The 20,561-nt window shown below is 34.9% G+C and overlaps 1 protein-coding gene and 1 non-coding gene across 3 annotated transcripts in view; both read right to left on the bottom strand.

The window, feature by feature from the left end:
- The window catches only part of LOC131800517 (nuclear pore membrane glycoprotein 210-like), a 126,940-nt gene extending 107,500 nt beyond the window's left edge, over window positions 1–19,440 (bottom strand). Inside the window, exons 1-16 of one of the 2 annotated variants that reach the window (XM_059120328.1) lie at window positions 19,214–19,440; window positions 18,526–19,012; window positions 18,003–18,460; window positions 17,609–17,765; window positions 16,161–17,543; window positions 15,855–16,097; window positions 15,518–15,795; window positions 15,309–15,405; window positions 15,109–15,241; window positions 14,839–15,045; window positions 14,661–14,771; window positions 10,929–11,057; window positions 10,647–10,846; window positions 10,232–10,498; window positions 6,343–6,468; window positions 5,859–6,283 (exon numbers count right to left, since the gene is read on the bottom strand). In XM_059120328.1, the coding sequence (XP_058976311.1) occupies window positions 6,275–6,283; window positions 6,343–6,468; window positions 10,232–10,498; window positions 10,647–10,846; window positions 10,929–11,057; window positions 14,661–14,771; window positions 14,839–15,045; window positions 15,109–15,241; window positions 15,309–15,405; window positions 15,518–15,795; window positions 15,855–16,097; window positions 16,161–17,543; window positions 17,609–17,765; window positions 18,003–18,460; window positions 18,526–19,012; window positions 19,214–19,377 (4,449 nt within the window). In that variant the 5' untranslated portion in view covers window positions 19,378–19,440 and the 3' untranslated portion in view covers window positions 5,859–6,274. Of the gene's footprint in view, window positions 1–5,858; window positions 6,284–6,342; window positions 6,469–10,231; window positions 10,499–10,646; window positions 10,847–10,928; window positions 11,058–14,660; window positions 14,772–14,838; window positions 15,046–15,108; window positions 15,242–15,308; window positions 15,406–15,517; window positions 15,796–15,854; window positions 16,098–16,160; window positions 17,544–17,608; window positions 17,766–18,002; window positions 18,461–18,525; window positions 19,013–19,213 lie in introns of those variants that run through there. The other variant, XM_059120327.1, reaches the window with a different exon arrangement.
- Window positions 14,504–14,634, bottom strand: LOC131801761 (small Cajal body-specific RNA 8). Its single transcript, XR_009341910.1, has one exon. It is a non-coding gene; the product is annotated as a small Cajal body-specific RNA 8 (non-coding RNA).
- Window positions 19,441–20,561: the final 1,121 nt, after the last annotated feature.

Genomic DNA, 20,561 nt, shown 5'->3' on the forward strand with positions numbered 1-20,561 from the left:
GAAGCACGTCTGCCAGCATCAAACGATTTAATCTCTTAAAATGATACTTTTTAAGATGGTTCTCAGCAATTCATTCGTTCCTTCATTTTTAGTCGGTCGGTAGGTAGGTGCTTATCAAAATGTCAATACAACATGTCCGAAAATGGACAAACTAAATAATGACCATTAGTGCAAAGAAATTGCTGGGGGAGAAATGTTGAAAATAGAACACAACACAAGACAATGAATGACGTGCAAAAACAAAAACAAAAAAAAAAACACGCCAACAAAGTATCGTCAAGTGCAACAAACAACAACAACAGCTTGCGTAGGAGGTTTGTTTGGTAGAGTTTAGCTTCGTTTAGTTGATGTCAGCAACATCTGAACGGTTTCTTTGACAATAATATGGAATGTTCCTTTAGCATATAACTAAAATGACCCAGAGAGCTCAACTGAAGGATGCAATACATTTTTAAGTACGTGCATACGACGGTAGCCCAAAAGAGAAAGGAAATTATATATGGCCGTCTTCAAGTATGCATATTAAATCGTTATCGGATATATAAATACAGATTTAGTGCAGCTAAAATAAAAATATTATTGGGGCCTATCATCACATTGGCATAGATAGGCCTTAGGTTAGGTTAGAGGAACCGCAGTTGAATTTCTTATGGCAACCAGTCCAAACCTATGGTCTATTGGTCCATTGTGTCCATACTATAAAAGATAATCTAAGAAAAGGCTTTGTTGAAAGTAGAGAAATAGAGAAGGAGGTCAATGGGGATCGTAATATAGTAATATTAACGATAGATTATGATGCGATGTTGTAAAATAGTCACTGGTTCCGATTTTGAGGAGTTCAAATATTGGATCCAGTGCTGTCCAACTAACATAATTCTTTAATTTTGAAGCATCAGTTCTTCTTCAACCTCCAACAGTTTGTGTTAGTCTTTAGCGTTGCTTTCCCATTTGCGGACATAGACCCTTTGTTACAGTGATCTTTAATAACGCCCACCAAGAGCTTTATTTCAGGTTTCGGTGATTCAGTTCAAAAGTATTCAATAATTAGATCGCTTGACTCAGGTCTGTGCCCGCCCTACCTTTACCATTAACATTGCAGTGCCCGGAATCCATTGCAAATATAAAAAATGAAAATACCAAAATGGTTCAAAAAGAGAAATTAACAAGTTAGAATATATCATAAAAACTAAAACAAAGTCAAATGCCATCACTTTTACATTCTTTTTTTAAATGTTATACAATGAAAGCAAAAAATGTCGAAAATAGCTTTAACTTTTAGAATAAGTTTAGATTTGTTCGAATTGGTCACCTTTGGCACGAATTATGGCCTTCAAACGCTGCCCGAATGTTGCTCTGCGTTATTTTGGACCATTCTCGGCGAAGCGCTTGCTTGAGATGATCGACACTTTGGTATTTTTTTGTGCCAACCTTGCTTTCCAAAATACTCCAGACAAAATAGTTTAACGGATTGCAATCCGGAGGTTTTGGTGGCAATTGTACGCTGGAAATGAAGCGAGGAAGCTCATTTTGTAACCATTCTTGTATTACAAATGCACAGTGGTCGCTGCCATTGGCCAAAATTCAAAAAATTAAAATCAGATATTTATTGTTAAATGTGTACAAATGAACTCTTAAGGGGTTAAGCTTTTTAGAAAACATAATAATCTTGGCTTCATTCTAACGGGACATTTCGAAAATAGCATCAAAAAAGAGAAAATGTAGTTAGTTGTTTTTTTCAGTGGCATCAGAGAAAAAGTGGAGTAAAAATAGAACTGCATTACAAAATTAAATACATTTTAAAAATTACAAATCTTGGCATTATTACTGAAAAGCAAGGTATTAACTTATTTTTAGTGCAGTAATTTGTGTGTTTAGTATATGTGTATAATATAGAAGATGTGAGTGTTCTGAGTTGCTTATAAGATTAATTTTGAAAATAAAATTGGGTTTCAGTTAAAGTTTTAATTGTTTTCCCCCCTGAATTCTCCAATGTGAATTTTTCACGCCATTAGTAATGGTCCTAAGATTCTAAAAGTGCTGATTTAACTTTCAGATTTTGTCAGATGTGTACGTTATACCTAATATACTGAAGTGACTTCGCTGCAATTTTGTCAGTTCTATGGTGGTAGTGACATAGAATATGTTTTTGTTGTTAGGGATTGATAAGGATGTAATTGAGGGGTATTCAATAATGTTGCAAGCATTGTCCTCTGGGTATAATATTTATGTCGAAAAATTTAAGGTCTTTGCACTGGAAACTGCTAAAGAGTTAACAAATTTATATCCATGGCACTATCTTCCAAGTTTCGACTAAATCATGCCCGAAAAAATTCTCGTGTTTCAACAAACACAGATCTTATTAACCGTCTTCTTCTTTTATAATGGGACAGCGAACCTTACCAAGCAATAACCAGTAAAGAAAGTCTTAAAGTCGAGCGACTTCATGATACCCTACACCACTTTGCATATTTAGTAGAACGTCACATAACAAGTAAAGGTTTTAATGGGAAATTTGTGAGAATTAAATCATACCAACAATGATTATAGTAATAATTAAAAGTCCAAAGGAACTAATATATGGGAGGAATATCCTCCTCTGAATCGATTTCAATTGAAATTTGTGGAGGCATTTGCGCCTTTTCAATTCGGGCTTGTATTATCCTTTTGGTGCACAATTAACTTGAAATCGGATAGATATATATGAGAGCTATATCTAAATTTGATTTGGGCTAATATTACACGTTTGGTGCACAATAAAAGGCAAATCGGACGAAGATATATATTTGAGCCATGTCCAAATATTAACAGATCTCGATAATATTTAGAAAGGGTATTTCTGAGTTATATTTGATATATTTCCCCAAATATCGTTGTCACAGAGTGCATATTACGGCTGCGGAGGACAAAAATAACAAATCGGGTGAACAATATATACGGGAGCTATATATATATATATATATATATATATATATATATATATATATATATATATATATATATATATATACATATATATATATATATATATATATATATATATATATATATATATATATATATATATATATATATATATATATATATATATATATATATATATATATCTGAACCGATTTCGATCAAATTTGGCATACTTATTTTCAGGTCCCATCTGGTCGTACGTATATTCCATACTATTTGGGCTGATATTACAAGTTTGGTGCACAATATAAGGCAAATTGAATGAATATATATGGGAGCTATACCTAAATTTTGACCGGTTATATCCAATTTCAATAGGGCCTTAAGTCAAACTAATTATTTGTGCAAAATTTATCATTGATTTAATTTTACATTAAATTGTTATTTTATTTTGTTTACAAAAAATAATCAAATTTGGACTTGATTTGTATAAAAAATGCTTCTATTTTTGGAGGTACATTACAAGGGACTCTACCTGATGGCGGGCTGTTCCAAATAATTTTCAGTAAGATTATTTTTTAGCTCCTTAGAATGTAAAATGTCAAATAACATTACAATCTGGTGTAGAAATGGGACAAGAATTGGGCAAATAACCCTAATTCGGGAGGTACGTTATATGGGGACCATGCCAAAACATGCATTGACCATATCCATTTTGTCACATTTTTTATATTTATCCCATCAAGGTACCATAACCAAAGATTCATATTGATATCTGCACTGAAAGTATTTTTGGCCGCTGTTCCCATACGACATCGACCACTGTGAAATGGTGAGTGCGAAGGTGCCAAGTCCTCTTGGAATGTCAAAGGTCTGCGGCCAAATGTTTGCGTGCCCAAGGCTTTAATACACCCTTCAAAATATTTTCGCGATAATATTCGGCATTTATTCTGATGCCACGGTCGATTAATACGAGCGGAGAACGACCATCGGCTGTTATGGCGGCCCACACCATCACCATGGCTGGCGCTTGAGTTCTGATGGCCAAACGAAGGTGCACATTTTCATCTGACCTCTTTAGCAAGTAAACACGGTAATTTTATTTGTTTACAAACTACTGCACAAAGAATATTTTCGCATCGGAAAAACAAAAATTTGGCAGTTCACCACTTTCGGCCAAGCGAAGCAACTCTTTAGCTCTCTTGAGTCTATTTTCTTTCACGGTAACGAGCGTTGGTACGAGACATAAAAGATTTATTCACATTTAAATGCTGAAGTGCTTTAACGATAACCACTTGTGTTTTCCAGCCAAATATAAAGAAATCAAACTATCACCCTTGAATTCCATCACGAATAATTTTTTTTTTTTTTAAATGCGCCTAAAATGCTTTTGTACGCTTTTAAACAATATAATGAGCTGTCACTGGAATATTTTTAACAGCTGTCGGCCTTAGAAATGACAGCAGTTGGTTTCAGTTTTTTCATCTTACCTTGTACATCATCAGCAGATGCCCATTAATGTACATATTGTTACGAATATAACTTTAGATTTAAGTTAATTTAGATGAATTCCGTTAATTTAAGAATTTGAATTGTAACGTAAATTTCTACTACGCAGTTTATTTGAATAACTTCACAACAACAACTACTGTATAGATTTTTCTACATCCTTCCATTTCCTCTTTCATTTTCTATTTTGTTGCTGACGTACAATTCTTGTTAAACGTCATCATTGATGATCGCTTAATTCCTCTTTCTTTGTTACCCCCTCGCCTGTGTATGTGTTGTTGTTATTGTTCACTCAATTTAAGTTTGTATGTGTTGTTGTTATTGTTCACTCAATGTAAGTTTGTATGTGTTCGTTGCATTGGTAGATTGTTCGTAATCTAGGCGTTACCAGATCGTCTAGAAACTTCTGTAGCGACAGGCGAGGCTCATATAAATAGGGGGAATGGAAAGGCAGTTAGTCAGTTGTGAATCAGATCGCGAATTGAAACCGTCGAGTAAAGTAAAGTGCAAAGTAAAGTTGTGTGAATAAAATCATTGTAATAATCGTAATCCGAAAGAACCCGCGTTTTATTTGGTACGAGCTGTATTGGGAAATAAAACAACGTCTACACGGGATTAAGTAAAATCCAAGAACGTAACAATATATATTGGACCAGGGACATTTCCTGCCATTGTTCGTATATTTTACATGGAAAAATAAACTTATTTATAGCACCGGGGCACCTGGGCCCTTAAGAAATTTTGAAAACATGTAACTTTTAAAATGGTGTTGTAACTTGTTTTGTTTCCATTTTTGAAATTTTGTAAGAAAAATACAAGAGGAAGAGGGGCGATATGACCCATCCTCCAACTCGATTTTAGTTTGGAAAAAATATTTAGATGGGCCGAGATTGACCGAATTGAATACTACTTGCGAACCAAACAGACGGACATTGAAAATCGCCATACTGAAACGGATTTTGTCCCAAAAGACATAGCGTCTAAAGCAGTAATTTCAATCACGTACATATTTCTATACATTTTTAGTGAGATAATTATATTGTTCATTAACACGCCGAGTGTCACTTCTTGAAAACTTTGATTCGAGAAAAACGCATTTTAAGATATCCACAAAATTAAAAGAAAAAGATTATTGCAGAAAATCACTACACCGGCAATAATTCTCTAAGAGGTCAGCAGATAACAGTATCAAATTTCAGTATGGCGATAATGAATGAATGTAAATTGAATACGATGGAAAAGGTTGACAATTTATGTATACAAATTCAGAACGGTTTTAGGTCATTGAACTAATAACTTGGGCGCCAACTGGATACTTACTAGTACATTCAAATTCCAATTCGTTGATCAAAAATTGACAGTAAAAAGGACAGTGAATTTTTTCATTCTTTCGATTGTAAAGAAGGAACAGTCGAACTCGATCTCTCTACTCTTGCCCTTACTTATTGATTTACTTGTTTAAATATATAGACAAATTCCAGAATATCACTCATAAATTGTAATCATATCTCTCCATTATAAATTGTCTCACCTCTGATAGTTATTTGTCCATAAAAATGATCCTGGAACATGTTTAATATTTTACTGTTTGCTTAAACCCTCGTTACATGATGTTGTACTAAACCCTAAGAATGCTTTATTACGATATTAGAAACAGAACCGTCGTCTTATACAAATAAATCAATGGCAAGATCTTGTTGTTTTTGCTTCTTTTTTTATATATATAACAAATTTCTAAATGTGGCGGTGGGTTTTTGTTTTTGTTCTTGTGTTTGGTTGTGTGTTGTTTGTCCTGTTTTTAAAATATTCGCACACACACACACCCATATGGACACACCAATGGATGTACGTTGTTGTACACATATTACATTATCTATGTATGTTGAATTTTCAATTTAAATGTAATATGTTGTACGTTGTAGTATGACTTACCTTAGTTGGATAAATATGCTTGGAATCGCCAACTGACAGTTTGATATAATCCTCCGCATGCTTAACTCCCGTAGCATCCTTTAAACTTATGGCAATCATGTTGCTCGTTTCACGTGGCAGATTTATCTAAAATGTACACAACAAAAACAACAATAACAAATATAAATATGATTTACTATAATTTCAGACAGAGGAAAAGTGAGGGGGAGGAGTGAGCGGGATATAGAACAAGACAAACAAATAGGATAGAACAACAACGTATAGCTAGCTAGCTAACAAATAACTCCACAGTGAAATCCTCGGAAGATATTAAATGAAAAACTACAACAGAAACACATCGTACATGTGAAGAATCCTGGGGGAATAAATGTCCTGCTACCATCACTGACAGTGTTCTGGCAAAACGAACCATTTAATATGTTGTGGCTTTAAAAGGACAGACGACTTGTGGAAAATGAGTCGGATATGATATTCCCCCACTGCGTTGCTTCCCCACACATCTTTTGGAACTAAATGCTACCTTATGAGTGACCAACGCCACCTTACCCCCTCCACATAACTTGAGAAAAGAAAAAAGTAAAGAAAACCATAGCCAAGTGGGATTATGTTGCGACGTTACGCATTGCATTTTTATTTTGTAGCAGACCAAGGACTGGCCGTGGTGACACCATCGTCATTACCTACCCATCGGCCGACCGACCGACCGCATGCCACTGTTGTAGTCGTACACCTATTTCCGTAAAATGTGTACTGTCATCATCAGTGGCAAAAAGAAAAGTAAACAGGAGTTTTACGCAAAAAGCATTTGCCACCAACTATGTCCGTACGTAGAGACGTACATATATGCACGGGCTATTCATTCGGAACGGTTGTTATGCATCGTTGTTGTCAGAGTATCCCCCATTTGGTGGCAGATTTCCTGCTGCGCGATAGTGGCATGCCAAAACCAAGTCTATGTGGTTATTATGCCATAGAACGCAAATAAAAACTATCGTAGGAAAGACAACCATGACTGAGATTCTAAGACGCTTATTGTACAAGTTTTTTTCTCTCTCTCGCCCCCTTCTTCTAGCCATTGCTTTTTTCCCAATTCACCTAATGTTGGTTTGGGAAAAGTTGCCTGCACAAGTTTTACTAGTTTTAAGACCAGGTTTACGTGCGGTCAGTATAGTTGAAAACTTGTGGCCAAAATGCGGTCACTGTATCAAAGATTTTACGCAAACGTATTTGCGCAATGCAATATGTACGAGAACGAGTACAGTGATGACCCCGAGAAAATCCTCGAATAATAGCTGGATTTATGAATCTTGGGGGGATGGAGAAATAATATTCAATGGCTGCATTACATAGACCGGAATAAAAAGTTGATTATCATTTCAGAATTGCGTACTTAATTCTTTGAATAAAATTCATATTGGATTCGATCATCTACGGAACGGTTATTGTTTTTCATTATTAGAGGTCATAGACAAGAATTGAATATTTGACAAAGCTAAATTAAAAAAAAGGCCCATGAAGCCCTAAAAAAGGACCAATCTAAATGAAGTTAAAACTACAACAACGAATACTGGAGAATAGTTTCAACTTCAAAGTTTATTACTCGAAATATTCTTAAATCTGATATATAAATAGGGATGTAAAGGAGTGAAGCCGAATTAATTAAAATAGAATTTTTGGTTTTTGTACGTACCCAACATACCAAAAATACAATGCAGCTTAAGAACAATATTATAAAAATATAATTTGTCAACAATGCTTGAGAAACACTTATGTTCCACAAACATTTCTCAAATCTGTCCCTTGTTGACAAATTAGTTTTGATTTTTTGTGAAAATTGTCAGCAAGAAATTATTTTCTTTGGCAGAAAACAAAATCACGCGAATTTAGGACCCATTTCTGGACCGAACCCTTAAGGTATGCATGAATAATAAATCCGGGAATCTTTCACATAAATTATTCCAATCCCATTTCAGATTGGAAGCATCAAAAAGTTGAAGGAATTCAATAGATGTGTAGTCTTAGTGGAAGAGATGCAGAAGTTCAAATAAGGGAGAAGAAAGCGTCAGGGTATCAAGGCCACATGAGGCAGTGACTACTGGGATGTCCATCAAGAAAAAAATGTGAAAAATGATTAAAAATTAAAAAAATAATAATATTATATACTATTACAAAAATAATCTTATTATAATATTATTTTTGTAAGCTTATTCTACAATTTCAAGTATAAGCTTATAAATACGGGTTCCGTTTCGATTATTCTATACTTGTTACACAAACATTTTTCAATGTTTTCTCAAGATTTTCTCAAGCTTAAGGCTTATGTTCATAAGCTTATTGTAATATTATTCTTAAGCCATTTTGGTATGTTGGGTAAATTTTGGTTCAACTGACTCCAACATAAACAAATCGAAATGCCGAAGTAGACAATCAAAAATTATCAATGTTCATTCTCAAAAATTTAAACAAAGTAAAATATTGTGTTTGGAATGGATATTTCACACAAAATGTAAGGTACATTTCATCCGCTGTGCTATGTCGATCCCAACAGATGCGCTTCTTCGCTGTTCTAAACTCTAACCCCCATTAGGCGCCAATTGGTATATACTTATGACCTGATAGACTGCAATATCAGAAAAATCTCTTGTTGGTCCATTTCAAGTTCTAAAAGTTGTTATTCCGATCCTATACCTGACTCAACGCAAAACTTCGTGAGGTTTGCGTCATGATAGTGACCTGTGGCGATACTGGACAGGCGGACAGACATAGCTAAATCGACCCAACTCGGCGAAATAAGTAAATACATATGTAAAATCGTGGGTCTAGAACCAATATTTCGGGGTTTGTGGCATCACCTAACCTTTGGCGGATTAGGTTGAGATTCCCGCCAGCCCCATTTACACTTTTATTTAAAATGGAAAATCGAAAACCGGCGCCCGAGCATAATTCCCCAATGACCGAAAAAAGGTCATAATCCCCATAATAAAGAATATGACCGTTTGCTGTGGGGCCTACTCACAAAAATATTAAATGTAGTAACTTGGTACCCATTATTATGGGGGTTATATCCGCTACTTTCTGGGGTTTATGACCATTTTTTTCTTGGACATAATCCCTATTGCAAGAATGGGGGGATTATGTCCGGGCCCGACACGGCACCTTCAAAACCAACGGACGCAATAATTTCTAAAAAATAGAGAAAATATATACTTTCGGCAAAAGGATAATTTGCTCGAATTTTACTTCCACTCAAATAAGAGCTAGCATGCGTTGCACGTTTTGTCTTTTGCACCCAGATAATAGCTATGATCTCGCATGGATTGTTGTGTTTAAATTTTTAGCCATATTCTCAGGACCTAGTTCCCCTGATGATTTGAATCAACTCAAGCGTTATTGGATACTTTTTTTAGAATAACACAGATATGCAAACACTTTTCAATTCAATTTTATAAATTCTCCTGAAACAGCTCTGTGCCACCCACTGTACTATTTCCTCAGGTAAAAACGAGAATAAAAAAGCTTTGCATCAGGATTTCCCAAGAAGAAAAATGAACTACTATTTCTTTTCATTTTCTGTTTTACGTTGCGCCACCGGTATTGAACTTTAACACAGCCCTGACGACACATCTGTGACAATAAATTGGTATGCCGTTGAATGTGTGCTAGGAGGAGATTACAAGTTTAAATATGACATAACATAATCTTTCTTCTAAACTTTACCATCAGCACGCATCTACCGCAACAAGACTAATTAGAAATGTATCACAACTAAGCCAAAACCCCCTCTCACTTTTAATCTGGAGAAAGTTTTTTACACCATGATATTCTGTGTCGTTCTAGGCAACTAGCAGAACTTCGCATACGTAGATACATTATTCTTTGGTTTACTTACCGCAACAGTTAAGTTATTGCCAATTTGAACATCCACAATGTCCTTATGAGATAAATCATATTTCAAGCCGTTGACATCTTCGATATTGTGCGAGAATTCATTGCCTAAATTGTCATGCAACGAAACTTTCAGCACGAAATTCATGCCACGTGGAATTCTCTCTTCGGTATTCTTTAGTTTGATTGTGGGATACACCAGCGCGGCCATAATGTATTGGACATTCTTAACCTCAATGCCGATAGCTAAAGTTTGATCAAATGTTTTCGCCTTTTTATGGTCCAGGTGAAAGAGATAAAAAAGTTTGCCATAACAAAGGAAAAAAGAAAACAACAACAAAAAAGAGGTGAGTGTGAATGGTCAATAGATGAGTTTTGCTTTGTTGTTTTGGGTGTTTGCCCTTGGTACATGTACATACAATGACTAAATCTCGGCCCAGAGTCTCTTGTGTTCGGACAATGCCATCTGGTGTCACTTTCACTATTGCATTGCTATCGCTGGACAGTCTATAGAGGACATCGTCTAAGTTCGCTTTCAATTGAATGGAGCTACGTGGTGCTAGCAGAATTGTATCCGTCGTTATGTGTTTTGGGGATTCCAGTTCAAGTTGTTTGAAAACTAAATTGAAAAATAAAATAAATGACAAGAAAACAAAAACATGATAGTGGTAAGACTCAAAATTACTTTGTGTTTCACTTACCGACTACTTCGACAAAAGTAGAAATTTTCTGTCCACCCGGTAATTGAACTGTTGCCTGGATTTTTGCCTTGCCGGGATTTAAGGCTTTAACGCGAACAGAAATGAGATCTGTGTCCGAATATTCAATGCCTGTAGAAATTATTAACAATGAAATTAAATGTTAATAGAAAGTAAATACATAAAAAAGTACAAAATATATATAGAAAACAATATTGGGGACATGGTACGATGATATCAAGGTAGGGCTATGATACCATATGATTTTAATTTTTTTATTTTCTTGGCTTAATATGTCATCTTTATTTGTTTACGTATGTGTTTTCTTTTCAACAACAAAAAAATTGCTCAGAAAACATTCAATTTCGGGTGTTTTCAAAATGTTTATTTCGACGTATGCATCGACAAAATCTAGAGTTTTTGTAGCGAAATAATCCTTTAGAGATATATAGTACATGATTTTGAAAAGAAGTGTTGACCTTTCATTCAGTTATCGCGGTTTTCAATTATTTATTCAAAATAAATGCAACAATTTGTTTGATTTTTTATTGTTTTGATACTAATTTTGACATTACAAGCCAAACAGGTAGACCTCTATACATGCAATTTTTTCAAAGTTGACCTACCTTCTCTTCATTGTACCATGATTAGGGATATGAAAAGACATTTTTACAGTTAATTAATTTTTTGAATTCGATCGCCAGAAGAAATATCAATATTTACCAAACGCGAATGGAGACAATATTTTGAGTAGATTTAGTTGGAATACATAGAAATGTAATAAGTTGGCACTATCTTAAAACTATCCCCATTCTTAGTTGGAGAATAACGACTGGAAAACCTACGTCCCTACTTGCAAGCTTCTCGCTTTTACATTCAACAAGAAATCCGCAGATAAGTTTTCCTTTACTTAATAGAATTACTTATGTAAGATCGTTCGCGTTGCACGTATTTGGAATCCGCTGCCTTGCGAACCAAGGATATTTTCTCACTCAAATAATGTGTTTAGAAAGAAACTTCATGCTCATCTGATTTCACTTCTGTAACAGTTCGAAATAAAATTTTATCATTATTTTTTTCGTAGTTACATTTTTTTAACAAAAGTGTAACATTTAAAGGTTGTTGTTCATTTGGCCATGTGATTTTGAATTTATTTTTCTTATATATTTTTATATAAGAATATGGAATATAGGTGTTAATAATTTTTATATTTTGTAATGTAATATTAAATACTCAGGATTTATATGCTAAGTAATATGTTTACATGGTCTTTTAGGCCTAGTATTACTAAAATGAATTTGAATAAATAAATAAATACCTTTAATGTATTAATGATCAAAAAATATGGACATTGATGCAGACAGAATTTTCCACTAGGAAATTATATAACAATTCCATCTTCTAGTAAAATAATTAAGGCAGTATCTATCTTTTTTTTCAAACACCGAAATGACAAATTGTAGTGAAGTCTGCTAAAGGAAGCTACACCAAAGAATGGATCTGAGTTAACACAGTCAATCGGGCTACAAATACCGTGGTAATATATAGGCATTTTCCGAAAAGTGAATTCAAATCTATTCATTTCTTCCACATAAAATTGCTGTCAATTCGGTTAGACATTTAAACAACTTTGGAGCGGGTGACAGACCAACCAAGGACACTGGGAATAAGTACAATATTGCAATAGAAACATTTTTATAGACATGGATAACTTTAGATCTGCTTATTATGGTTGTTGTTTCTTTTAAAATCCAAGAATCCAAGTAAGAATTATATTCTTCATAAAATTGTTCGTTAAAGTAGAGACACATAAGTAGCATACCACTCTTGCTTAATTATATTTAATTTGTGGATCATAAACCAATCACAATACTGGAATGACACCTATCGACGTCCTGTCGAAACCAAATGTTGTCAATATCCTCCTTTTCAATTTTGTGAACAAACATTCGGTCAACATGGACCGATGACGTAACGGCTACTCATTTTTCATTTTCAAAGAAAATAATAACAGTTTAAAATAAACCTATTCGAGTATTGAATGCCGATAATGTTATTTTTAAGGTTGTCTTTTACTTACGTTAGAGTGTCCTTACGGTAAAGTTGGGCCTCGCAAACTTATTTTTGTTTACTTGCTCATTTGGTGATCATCCATCAATTGAGAAGTGCAAAGTTTGGACTAAATCGTGGATGTAATTTTTGAGTTTTGTGCCTTTATCGCGGATGTACTAAAAAGGTTGAACTGATATATACCATCTTAACACTATATATGATATGAGCAGGAAATAAGCTCTATTGGTTTCCAGGTCATTGCAGCCTTTCTGGTAATGAAGTAGCACGACGTTGATCCTAGTCAATCGATTTAGAATTCGGAAACTCGGTGTAGCCAAACAAGGTCGCCCATTTTCATGCTGTGGTCATCACTGGTCACTATAATATAAGGGTCATCTCTTCAAAGTGGGGTGTCGATGACACCGTTTACTGCAGGCTCTGTCAACATGAGGAAACTGAACGATCGAACATTTACTCTGCCACCGTCCAACTCTCTTCCGTGAGAGAAATAGTCTTGTGGAGGAGCAATTATGTAAGATATGTATGCATTCTCCGACACAGAACCAGTAGTTATTTTTCAGTTAGACAGAAAATTAAAGTGACTAGAAACAACAGATAATTTCTCATCATGGATTACAAAACTATTTTTTCCTTTCTTTTCTTTTTTCTTCAATTTAGCATAAATGCAATGACCAGCAGATCCCCGAGTAGATCAGTTGTCTTAAGATAACTGCGCGCATTTAAACCTAACCTACGCTACGAAATATATCTATATATATTTTGTGGGAAAAATATTTGAAAATTGAAAAAGCGGTCTCTAATTCCCTTAATGGGAGAGGTATGAGAAGGAGTTGACCGACTTAAGCGTGAATCAATTGTAAAAGGGTCCTAAGTTATGACAAAATCCAAAGTGATTTATTTAATTTGTTTTTCAACATATTGGTCATATAGATATAGATCGCAATTTGATCGCATTGAAACGAAGAAGCCCTTGAAGAAGCCATTTTATTTTGGTGATGATCGGGTAATGTTCAGGGACCGAAATAGATCGAATAAAACGGTTGTGGGGAAGATAGGCAAATTTCCAACATTTTGTACATATAAGGCGAATATACAATGTGAATGTCTTTAATGTTAAAAGTCACTTGCTGCGAAATTACATATGCGTGAATGAACTGAATATATTCTGATTTTACATTGACGTCAATTCCACTGACGTATAGAGTCAAAATATGTTATAGTGTTATATAGTATATGTTTTCTACTACTGTTTTGAATTCGATTGTACTGAAACATTTTTGCACGACATTCGTCACTCTGTTTTATTCTAAATTTCTTCTACTACGTTACCGCAAAGCCTTCGATTAAAATTACGCTGCAACAGCACGATTTATTTTTCAAAAACATTATTTTTGATTCTCCTATATCGCTTGGAATAAGGCTAATAATATTTCACGTTCTAAAGAGAATATTCCTCAAGGATAATGGTATGTTTGAGCAATAGCTTTTACTACTAGTTTATAATAGTTTGTATATTCCGTATCTGTTCCTGAAATGAAACTCAACCATTCAGGCTCATCAAAGAATAATTTGTTATGTGAACCTTTTGTGAGCATTATAGGATAATTTGCCTTCATAATGCTGTATCGTGATTCAGTATGTATATTTTTATATTCAACTCACCAGCATCAGCAAAAATGTTGTAAATGTTAATCACGTCGGGTTGATTAGTTGACCATGTTATATGCATATTTGACAATGTACCCAATACCATGGGCGATAAATCGGGAGAACCTTAAAAAAAGAGTGTGAAAATAATTAAAACAGTTTTATCGTCAATTGTTTGATTTAAAAAATTTACCCCATATATAAGCTGGCATAACTGCACCACTACGAATACGAACCAGTGGTGTTTTAATTTGTATATTGACCAAAGGTACTACATGTACATCCACAGTATCTTCGGAAACTACAACCTCTTTGCCATTGATAGGATTTGTCATTACACATTTTCCAGTAATTTTAGTATCGCCCAATTTAAATGCAGTTACTATGGCTGATTCCATGCCTTAATAAAATATATACAAATATTAGCTATATAATATAATCTATGCTAGAGATTTATACTTACTTATAACCTTTTGATCGTGCACATGGTAGACTATGTTTACATCTGGATGTGGTCCACCGTGGTAGTAAATTTGAACACTTGAACCTACAACCAGTGTAGTGTTGCGTGGATACAAACGTAAAGGAGGGAATACCTTATAATGTGTAAACGTATTGATGTTAACTAAGGGCCTTGTTGTACTTAAGGGAAAGGAAACTTACTTGAACATTTACTGGCTCACTGGATACCAATATCTCCCCGCTGCCGGAACTGAAAACTATTTTAGTTTCACCTAAATTATTACCTGTTATAATATATCTGAAATTCATATGTGTGAATGTGTGGTTAATATATCTTTATGTACAATACAAAAATATTAGCCTATATAAAACAAAAGCAATACAAAATTAAGTTTATCACACTAGCTCACCTAATTTCTCCAATTCCCAAATCGACTTGTTCTCCCAATTGAAGACTTAATATATTCGAATTAAAGACTTCTTCCGTCAATTCATAAATTTGTAAATTAAATGGATCAATATTTAACAGGTTATCATGTGAGTCATACAATTTAACAATTGCTTCTATAGACTTTGTGCGCTCCACTCGATCCGGAACCTCCACACGAATACTTCCAAGGCTTACCACCGAGATGGATAAATGAGCAGGTTCATTCATTAAGCAGCGATCAATCAATTCAAGACGAGTCTAAATAAATGATCAAACAATCATTTTTGGCATACAAATGCACACAAATTGCAACTTACATGGCCAATTCGTAGAGGGGAAACAATCAATTCTTTTTCCTTGTTATCGAATTCCACTTTGACTATTCCTGATTCCGATAGTTGAAAATCATAGAAACCACTACCTTGAGACATTGGTATGCGTTCACGACGACCCTTGGCCAAGAAAATGCTGATGTGATCCGAAGGGAAGAATGTACTATTGACCGTCATAAAACGAATTTCATTTTCAATAAGGGGGGTTACAATTTCTCCAGTTTTGGGCTGTAAATAAGGAATTAATTTTCATTAAAAAAAGCTTCAATGAACTTTGTAAAAATAACTTACATTTTTGATACCGAATGGAGGCTCTTCTGGATATATGTTTTGTTTTCGCAATACCAGTTCATCATATTTTGTTACAACACCTTTGATACGGAAATTTTGTGCCACTTCATTCAGCTGGGTTACCAAAATATCCTTGCCGGGAAGACGAATACCTTCCAAGTATTCTTCTTCGGCTTGCCGATGGTGTATAATGGCACCACTATGGTAACGTTGCTCCCCAGCTGCAAACTCCCAATCAATAAATAATGAAGTTATATTCATCAGCTTACGATTTTTAGCATCTTGAACCTCAATTTCGATTTCAAATTTGTCATCTTGATCCTTAAGCTGTAGCAAAGCATTTCTCATTTCTAATGGACACGATGATCGCAGTTGTTCCCGTGTGTATAAATTAAGAAATCTTGGTTTCACACAATAAATGTTGGTGGTTATTTTGGAGTGATATGGCTGGAAATTCGGTGTAAGCAATGCATTGAAAACATTGAATTCCAAAGATGTCTCGCCAACTTCTCTACACAACACAGTAAAGGCATACATATTGTTCTGTGTGTCAAATTCAATTTCAGAGACCCTAGCAATGTTGTGGTTGTAATCGACACCTTTGGTCAACTCAGCTTCCAGTGTGTATATTTTCTGGGGACCATTTGTGTAAATGACATTTCGCGATGAGCCAATGGGGAGAACAACGTGGTTCTCTGACGGATTAAGGACAGTTAATGGATCAAAGACACTCAGGGTTACTTCGTCTTTTAAAAGTTTTTCCCGAAATTTGTACGATAATTTAAGGTGGGTAAGTCCAATTGCTGTGCTGCGCAAATACACAATCTGACAAGCCTCAGGAGCCAATTCTGAAGCTGTCGCTGAGGCTGCGTTGTAATCAACTTGGAATATTTGATTGGAAAACTCATAATCAAAGACAAGATTTTCACATTTTGTCAGCGGCATAAGTGTGTTATTGACATATGCATAAATTGCTACATGCAATTGAACGTAATCCTTTAGAGCTGTTTCAAAGTTATATTTTACAATTTGTAATTTGACTGGTGGCACAAAGTACACATCCGCTTGTCGTGAAATTTTCTGATTTTTTGCCAAGGCCACTTTAATGTGGGCGTGTGCAGTCAACAAGGTTCCAGTAGCCCCATCGTAGGTATCAAGACCACCCTTGACATTTGAATCCCTTATTACGGTAGTGGCTAGACCATTTTGTGTTATATGCAAGAAACGTGGCTGATGGGACATCCAAACGTAAGAACCGTCACCACCCTTGGCTTGGAATTGAATTCTTTGGGTCTTGACAATATTGGGATCAAAGGGCAAAATCACTTTGGCAGGTGATAATGTTAATTCACCGTAAATTTGTAATTCAGCTTGGGCGGTCAACTGTAAACAATAGGCAGAGTACAATTTAGTCGCATGTAACAAATAAATCTTTAAGATACACTTACATCTTTGAAAGTTCCGTATACTGGTGTAATACCCTCCCTTATGGCTTCGCCATATAGACGGGATCCATTCTTGCTACGCTTTTGTATAAAAAACAGAGACTCGTCCAATTCAGAATTTACTGAGTAACGGGACCCTAAAGTAATTTTATGGTCATCGCTTAAAAATGAGAGAGTAAAAAAATAATAATAAGTTAGGTACTTGCTAAAATCTATGTTTAAAAAAGTAGACGTGGACGTGAATATTACTTATGTACTAAATTGTGCGAATTCGTATTCAATTTTTCAAGCCAACTCGTATCTTTTGATATTGTTTTAAGTTTACATGTCAAAATATTCTTTAATTTATTCTCTAGGTACGTCATCTAATATTATTGCAACGATTGGTGTTACTTACTGTGTGAATAAATCCACTGCAATTTCGTGTTTTTCTCCTTCAACGGTTATCCAATTGTTATGTGGCAATAAGCTCAAACCTAATTTTTTGGGATGGGCAACTGTTAAACGTGCGCTTGGCACAGCGTTTTTCATGGCCTCGCTGTCGCCCGTAATGCTACCATCGTTGGGAACATTGCGATCACGCAACACAACCATAGTGGTGCCAGCTTTAAGTCCCGTGGCTGAAACGCCCTTCATGCTGGCGATGTTAACGTCTTCGATTTCTAAGAAATACTGATTGTTTAGAGAAATCTCTTGCAATTTGCCAGTTTTTAATTGCAAGATGCGGAAATTGATAGTGTCGCCTGGTAAAACATAGACATCTGATGGCTCCAAAATAATATTGGCCAAAACATTGATGTATACTACAATAGGTCGAACATAGCCATACTCTGTATACGGAAGATTAACAGTAACCTAGGGAAACAATACAGACGAGTTAATAAAAAAATTGACATTTTAAAGTCTCTTTCGCTTATTACCTTTGCTGTTCCGGTATTAATGCCTTCTAATAGCACCATGTATCCCTTAAGACCCTGTGCTTCAAATTTCTCCAATGCTTTAGGAACTTCATGGTAGGGACTTTCAGTGAATGTTAAAAATCTTAAAGCCGACGACCAATCCTTACTGTCCTTATTCAGCGAGGATATTACCCAGTTAAATTCAACACCTTCCAGAGTAGTAAATACATTGCCTTGTGTATCTTCCGCATGTAGAACAAAAGTTTCCGGTGCTTCCTCTAAATATAATTGACGCGTTGTTGTCTCAACACCAAGACGATCGATAACATCCAAAATAACGTCGCACCGCAGCGAATCACCAGTGGCTACATTTTCAGCCAGAACGATTGCGGTGTTTCGCCTACGTTCCCGTGTTAAAACAGTTACTGTTGCTTCATAGGAACACTCATTGTCATCAGCATCTTCATACAGCGGTGTAATTAGAATTAAATCCTGCCGAGAGGAAGTCCTAAAAAGGAGACATAAGATTGAATTTTAAGGTTAAGTTGACAGTAAAGGCGCCAATTGCTTCTCCATATGTTAATGGTGGTGGTTTGTCTCATCTAGTCGCTATAAACAAAACGCTTCTATTCGCAACAACAAAACAACATCGACCTCATGTCTGTCGCAAAGGTTAGCGAAATGAGCCAAAGCCAAGGCCGATACTCACCATTTATAGCATCCTTTTTCACTAACTTGCAAAGTGAAGTTTATAGAGATTTTATCAAAGATGGGCAACAGAACTCGAGGAAAGTTCAATTTTGTTGCCTCAGTAGATTGTTGTCCACATAAATATAAGAAAAATAACAACTTAAATATTGCTAATTTGTCCATGGTACGCGCGTTTGTTGCTTCCTCCTCATGCAGACATAAACTTTGACGTTTTGCACGTTCGCTGCAAATGACAGCTCTAAAGACCGGCAGAGTTGTTTAAATGGTACTAAAAGTGTTTACCCAACACACATTGCAATGCATGAAAGCAAATAACAAAAACTTAAACAACCACCAGATGTAAATTTAATGATAGAAAATAATGTAAACAATTAAATTCAAATCAAGACAAGTACTACTGTTTTGTGAACGGCAAATATCTAAAACGGCATTATATCTAAAAATAAATAAAACCATGGTAGAATAATACAGGTAACAGGAAGCGTTGTTGTACAACAATCGTAACAACAACCACATACAAATTTGTTTTTGTACGTAATACAAGTGTTAAACTAAAATGTCCAAAAATGTAAACAAAATAATTAATTTTCAATAAAGTAATTTAATTAAAAAAAATACACTTTTTGGAGTTTAGATTATAAGATTTAAAATGCAGAAGAATAGTTCCTCAATTATTTAGTTTGAAAGATTTCATATCATTCATTAATATCTAAGTTGTTAGCTATATGCCCTAATCTTCCAGCTCTTCTACTAATCGCAGGAAAATCGTGGGAAAAGCTACATCCCTTTCAAAATGAAAGCAAACTGCATACACACATAATATATCCACATTTGCAATTTTAGGAAACATAAAAAATATACGACTATGTTTCTTAATGGAGTGTCACTCCTTTTTAATAGCGAAAAACATTTTCGCACTATCGCAGTTGGAGTTTTATTAAGAACAACGGCGATTTTTTGTAAGTTTAAGTTAGAGTAAGTTTGTAAGTTAGAGCTACCAGCTGATTACAATTTTTTTCTAAGTGTGCCCGTCTTCTGCCAATTTTGTGTATGTATTTATTTTCAAAATCAATGATTGGAAAACGCGTACATTACGGGACCCACATTGAAGCTATTCGTCAGTTTTGCTATGTAATTGAAAAATCGAACTATTTAGATCATATTTTTAAAAGAAAATACAGGCATTTAATTCATCTTTCGGGCTATTTAACTCATTTTACAAATGAGGAAAATATGAAAAAAAAATGAAAACAACTTGTATATAATTTTGAATGAGTCTGACAGGAAGCGGACATAGCCTCTGGGCTTTATTTCTGTAGTATTACGAAGCTGTTCTACCTCCTTAT

Source organism: Musca domestica, unplaced genomic scaffold (assembly GCF_030504385.1).
Source record: "Musca domestica strain aabys unplaced genomic scaffold, Musca_domestica.polishedcontigs.V.1.1 17, whole genome shotgun sequence".
NCBI classification, from domain to species: Eukaryota; Metazoa; Arthropoda; class Insecta; order Diptera; family Muscidae; genus Musca; species Musca domestica.